This window comes from Mauremys reevesii, linkage group 13 (genome assembly GCF_016161935.1).
Source record: "Mauremys reevesii isolate NIE-2019 linkage group 13, ASM1616193v1, whole genome shotgun sequence".
Classification (NCBI taxonomy): Eukaryota; Metazoa; Chordata; order Testudines; family Geoemydidae; genus Mauremys; species Mauremys reevesii.
Genome location: NC_052635.1, coordinates 41,280,167 through 41,286,538, shown reverse-complemented (window position 1 = coordinate 41,286,538; position 6,372 = coordinate 41,280,167). Strand labels below are relative to the sequence as shown.

General features: G+C 37.8%; 1 protein-coding gene across 20 annotated transcripts in view; it reads right to left on the bottom strand.

The window, feature by feature from the left end:
* Nucleotides 1-1,847: 1,847 nt before the first annotated feature.
* CDH4 (cadherin 4) overlaps nt 1,848-6,372 on the bottom strand; it is an 823,907-nt gene continuing 819,382 nt past the window's right edge. For all 20 annotated transcript variants that reach the window (XM_039498098.1, XM_039498099.1, XM_039498101.1 and 17 more), the window contains 2 exons: nt 4,513-4,677; nt 1,848-2,892 (listed from right to left, as the gene is read on the bottom strand). In XM_039498098.1, the coding sequence (XP_039354032.1) occupies nt 2,686-2,892; nt 4,513-4,677 (372 nt within the window). In that variant the 3' untranslated portion in view covers nt 1,848-2,685. The remainder of the gene's footprint in view (nt 2,893-4,512; nt 4,678-6,372) is intronic.

Sequence of the window (6,372 nt, the reverse complement as noted above, 5' to 3'; positions counted from 1 at the left end):
CCTCCTCTGATGAAAAGGAGGTTACAATAATGGTTTCAAACAACTGACATGTACTAATCATTGAGAAACACTAAGTGCATGTTTTTTATTCATTAATTTTGTTGCGATTGGGCAGTTTCCATGCAGATGCATCCTCCATCCTGGTTATAATCTATTCAAGTCTAACACTTTTCTGGAAAGAAAGAGGATCAAGACAGTACATGGATAAAGACCATAGGCCCAATCTCTGCAAGGAGACTGCAATTCAAAATGGGCTGCTGTACAAGTGCTGTTATTTCCCCATGTATCAGAGCAGGTACAAACTACTTGATTTGCCAGATGCTGTATAGAAAAGTTTGCTAGTGTGTTACATTGGGCTGGAGGGGTGAGGTATTTGGTGCTAGTGAACTATGGTTTTCATACTCTGCAAGTGGCAAGATGAAGAAGGCTGAGTTCCCAATTATGGAGTAAATATTTTGGAAAGGCATCACATACTGAATTTGTCATGCACTGCACTTCATCCCAGATGAGGTATCTGCTGACAACCAGTACCTTTTGAACAACAGTGATGTGTTACCACTGGACTCCTCATTGTTTCCTGAGGTATTACCTGCCACAATTTTCTCTCCTCAAGAAACTTGTATGTACGCTTTTTGTTTTGTTTTCTTCCTGGATAGTGAAAGGATAAGCCAACCAAACCACCTTCCCCCGCCCCCCCGGCATACATGGTAATTAATAATATAAAAGATAGAGATTGAGTCCTCTCAAGCATACTTTTACCACATTCCATTTCAGACAAGACACATTTCAAATGCTCATTAATTTACAGAAATTGCATTTTATAGAAAATATGATACAATGAAATATAAAATGCACTAGGAGCATTTTAAAAATCTATAGACACAATCCTGCAGCCCAGTATTCCCTCTTAAACAATGTCTATTCATTATCACACACACTTTCTCTCCCGCTTCCCCCCCCCCCGTTTAACTCTCAGCATTCAATCTACATATCAAAAAAGCAGATCATCCCCTGGATAATCACCTTCTGATACTGTGCACATTCTTGGATTTAAATGAAAATATATCTAAGCACTTCTACAATTTTTTAGTGAACCCACTGCAAAATTGTCTGCAGAATATAAAACATAGGTAATCCAAGATTTCATAGCACATGAATTAAGTGGCTCATAATCCATTAAATGTGGTTTATATTACACATCCATGCAGTCTAAATCATTTTACAAACATTAGACATAAAGCCACTAGTCCAAATCAGTAAAGGAAAAATGTTATAATAATAATAATAATAATAATAAAAAAAGCTAATAACTATTTGTTATTGGTTAAACTGACCCTACATATAAACTAGGTAGTATGCTACCATTTATAATACTGACGTTGTGTCTGGATGCTGCAAAACCTCTTGCTTAATTGGCAACGTTTGAGCATGTTTACCACAAAATACTTACTAGGTCCTTGTTGCTTTTCTTCTCCAAAAGACATTTAATATAGATAGAAGTGCCGACCCATCAAATATAAAGGACACACATTAGTTGGGTTACATGATGCTGTTGAGCTTTGGCTACTGATGCTCAAAGGCATTAATATTGTACTAGACCTACTTTATTCTAATGTCATGGTAATGTACTGATAAACTGTCCCTGTTATTAACACTGCCCTAGTCTTGAGTTACTGATTATGCTACGTCCCTGTGTATGGTTAAGCTAAAAATACTGCATTGATTTTCATATTAACAAGCATCATGATGGATGCATGACAGCAACATGTAACCCAGCTTTTATTTACACTACTCAAAAGGTTGGGGGAGCCAAGAACACATCGATAGCAAAAAACAAACAAATGGCCTTTGGTCATCTCATGATTTACTGTAGGGTTTATGCAAGGTCTGTTTAAGATTTTTTGTTGCAATAACCAAAGGCTTATCAATGCTATAGTTCTATGCAGCTACATCAAGTGTGACCAGGTTACAGGAGAAACCCCAGTCAATATTTTGCATCTGATAAAACTGAATTATATACAACAATATGACTAATTCACCACCTGCTTAGGCTTAACGATGGCTGTTAAGATTTTTTCCCCCCACCCCAAAACAAGTCACCCACTTAAAAAAAAAAAAGGCAAAAAAGAAACAATCTCCACAGTTCCTTTTGTTAACTCCTTCCCAGCTAGAACTGGCTTAGGGTCATAGAGAGTGCTGCTCAAGATGGTGGAAACATTTGTTTTTGTATGCTTGTTTTGATCACTCCTGAGATTGAAGGGAATCTGATACATGTACCAAAAGGCACTTTCAAATATATATATATATATATTTTAAAAACAGTGCTTCTGTTCTAAGAAATTCAAGTTAAGACAGAGTGCCTTTCACTCTCTTTAGTCATAAAGCGGATAAATGAGTGATATCCCAGCTGACATTAAAAAAAAAATGCAGCAGAGACAAGTGTTCATGCTAGACAGCTCAATGTTCTAAAAAAACCCAACCAAACCCATTAAAAAAAAAGAAAAAAAAAAAGAAAAACCTCCTAAATCACCACTAAAAATAATACAGTCAGCAGGGGATATTAATTAAAAAAGCTGCCACTTCTGTACAGTTCTTGCTTTTTCATTGTCTCTTTTTTTTCCTGTTTTCGTCTTTTTTTAAAATGTTTTTCTTCCTTTTTTTTTTAAATAAGAACATGAGGTCAGTTTAATCTTCCTCGCCTCCCCCATACATGTCCGCCAGTTTCTTGAACCTAGGCCCCCAGTCGTTAAGGTAGTCGTAATCCTGATCGCCGGAGCTTGAGGAGTTGAGGGAGCTGACGGAGCCTGCAGTAGATCCACTCCCCTCATAGTCGAAGACCAGCAGGGAATCGTATGGCGGGGCTGTAGGGTCATTATCTGCTGCTCTCAAGCCCTGGGATTACAAAGAAACTGTAGTAATAGATGCTGTTTGTTACGTTCAGGGTGTACACAGAGAGAAGTTAAATAAAAATATAAATATGCTTCCTGGAAGATTGTAATGGAACCCTGCTTAATTTCTTAGAATTCAGAATGATAACACACAAGAACCCAAAACCAGAGAGAGACAAAGCAGGCTGCTCCCTAAAAACTGAGAGACACGAGTCACCCCACTTAACTCTAGGCTTTCTGTCTGCAGAACTGAGTGCTTCTCTCAGATCACACACTCCACTACAGAGCCCCTTTAGTCTGCAAGCAGGACCAGGAACACCACTTTCCCACAATTCATAAAGTGATACCTTGCAATTCTAACACTGTTCAATATACCACACTGTTAAACTTAACAGAACTCTTCAGGGACTGTGATAATGGGGACTGTAAGTACCTAGACAGACAGATTTCAACAGGGGTGGTGGCCTTGATCCAACAAAACACTTAGGATGAGATTTTGTGCTTCACCTGTACTAGGTGAGTCTCTGGCACATTTTAGAAAGGTCTCTTCTCTGGCTCACTCTGCACAGACCCTTTTTATATGGCTGCAGTTGGGGACAGGCTGGGCTAGGCTAGAAGTCCTGGGATATGGATACTGATTTAATTCCGGTCCAGTATAAGGGAAAACGAACATAATGGAAAGTACCTAATCTACAGCAAAAGTTCCTCTTTATTAATTATTTCCAGAAACTGCAGTCAAGGTACGAGTGGGTGGAATTCGATTTACTGGACTGAATAATAGTGGAAATGTGTCTGCACAAAGAGGTACGTAAACATCAGTGAAAAGAAGGGGAGAAAGAATTTAATTAGAAGAATAAGAAAAAAACCCAGCAGAAATTGGTATATGATAGAATTAAATTGCTGCCACATTTATATTTCTGACATAAAATGAATTGTGTTTTGTCTCAGAGGAAATAACACATTGATTGGTTCACAAACACACAATCATTCATTAAAAGAATTATCGGATAAACATTTAAAAAGAATTAAAAGTGCAGTAAAGTTGCACTAATCTAATGTGCTCTGCTCAGTTATGAGAAGCATTTCTCTTTTATGAAAAGGTTTTGGTGCTAAACAGTGCTTGATGGCAATGGAGGTATGCAAACTGATAGGGGTCTGGGAGGCAGGAGCTCCTGATAGCTTTTGTGGCTGTGAATAAATCATGTAACCCCTCTGCCACAGCTTCTCCATCTGTAAAAAACCCTCTCTTGGTCAGAACCAGATGCTGCTTTCATTTCAGGCAATTGCCAAAGTCCTAGGCACTGAAATGGGAGCAGGATTGGGGCACAGTTATTTGAAGATGAAAAGCTACATGCATTCTGGGTGAAAGTAGAAAATAAACCTTGGGCTTCATTGTTGCATTTTGGCTCATTTTGGCTTTAAAGTCTTTGCAGGACCAAGCCCTGTTTCCCTCATATCCATTGACTTCTGTTTGATTACTTGCCTGAGTAATGGGAGCAGAATTTTGGCCCATGGCGAGAACTGAAAATGTGTTGGTAAATTTTACTCCAAGCATTTTGTATCAGCGGCATTAGATGACTGAACAAGCCTTGAGAAGTGATAGAGAAAGCCTAAAAGAACATACCTCATTAATAAAGTCACCAATGTCCCCAGGATGGGGGATTACTGGTCTTATAGGATACTGGGGTTCAGCACCAATGGGTCTCTCATCCACTCGTCTGACTCCAGGTGCCTTGTTCAGTACATGATCCATAGTCTCCGGCTGTTGAAGTTGGCTTAAATCATAATCCTGTAACAAATGGAGATGCACAGAGTGAAACCTAGAGCTTTGTGTTGAGATTTTCAAGAAGGGCTACACTACACTGGCAAATAAATAACTTGATGGCCCCAATACTGTTTCAACTGAAGTCAATAGCAAAATTTCACCACCATCTATATGGCATCTCCAGTTGTGTTAATCTAATCTAAAAATAGCTCATGAAACTGACCCATGTGTGCTCCATGAGACTAACCCCATTTACAACAAATTTTACACCTAAGTTAAAGCAAATACATTTGAAACACTGTGCGTATTTAACTTCAATACCCTATATCTTTGTGATAACAACTTGGATTTATTGCACATGTGTGGCTGTGGCTATATGTGCAACATTTTGATCAAATATGTAATTTACTGTAAGAAAATCAATATTGGTAGGTATATTATTGCAATAATGTTTCTGTATTTTAAAAGATTAAAAACAAGCTAGAATAGCATGTATGGATATAGATCTTTTGTAATGAATAGGTTCTTTTCCTATAGATCTATTACTGTAAAAATGAGTCTAAGATTTTACCATGTACCAAGAACTAGGTAATATTTCAAATTCATAACTGTAATGGTGTTTTGCTGCACTTCCTTTGCTGCTATTTTTAAAGAATTCTTCCTAAAACCACATTACAGTTGCTTGAAACCAGATTTTTCAGCTGGTTTGAATATTTATTACTTTGTTCTGTTGGTTAACCTGTTCCCACCACAGAGGACTGCCTTTGGATGTGGGATGCTTAAATCAACAGGAGCAGTATTTATAAATAATTTCTTCATGATATTAAAAACAAGAAAGAAGAAAGCGAGAAATGCTAAATATGAGGATTTTTGTGCTGAATAAGAGCTTGATTGTGAGAAGCTTCTTTCCCATGGATGTCAGAGGGGCTTCTGTAAATGTAGGGAGAGCAGACTATTGGAGTTGACTCTGGATTCTGTTAAATGGCTCTGATTGAGTTCATAAGTCCAGGGTTTTGACGTTAGTGCAGCACTGATGCCAACACTGTTTTATTGTTTCCTTGTATTCCCCTGTCTATCTGTACCTATGTATTGTCTCTTATACTTAGATTGGAAATTCTTTGGGGCAAGGATTGTCTTTTTATTCTGTGTTTTTACAGTACCTACCACAATGTGGTCCTGGTCCGTGACTGGGGATCTTAAGCACTACCATAATAGAAACCATAAAAATTCCTTTTACGATAAAAGTGATGCCAGAATAGTGATATACCTAAAGGAAAATGAGATTCTAGGGCAGTTCTGTTTGCCCTTTGTATTACAGTTCCTGGTCATACTCACTTCTGGAATAAATGAGCTCAGTTCCATTGACTCTGTTAGAGTTGAATCCATTCACACCAACAGTTAATTTGACATTGCGCATCTGTATGTATGAAGTTATGCAGCCCACAACAAACAAATGCTGATAAATCATTTATACCACCTCACAGCTTTATGTATTCTCTATGAACAACAGATTTTAGAGAAGATCTATTTTAGAAATGGTTTAGAGAGTTTTTAATGGGACTATTTCTTGTATATCTCCACAAGAAAAGCCAGGGACCTTAGTTGTGAGTGCAACTGTCCAGGGGTCAGAGAGAAGAAAATTAATACATTTCTAAAAGTCCCTAAAATAATCTGAGATAGGCAGGAACAAATGCATAAGCAATTTACAGCTGTACATTA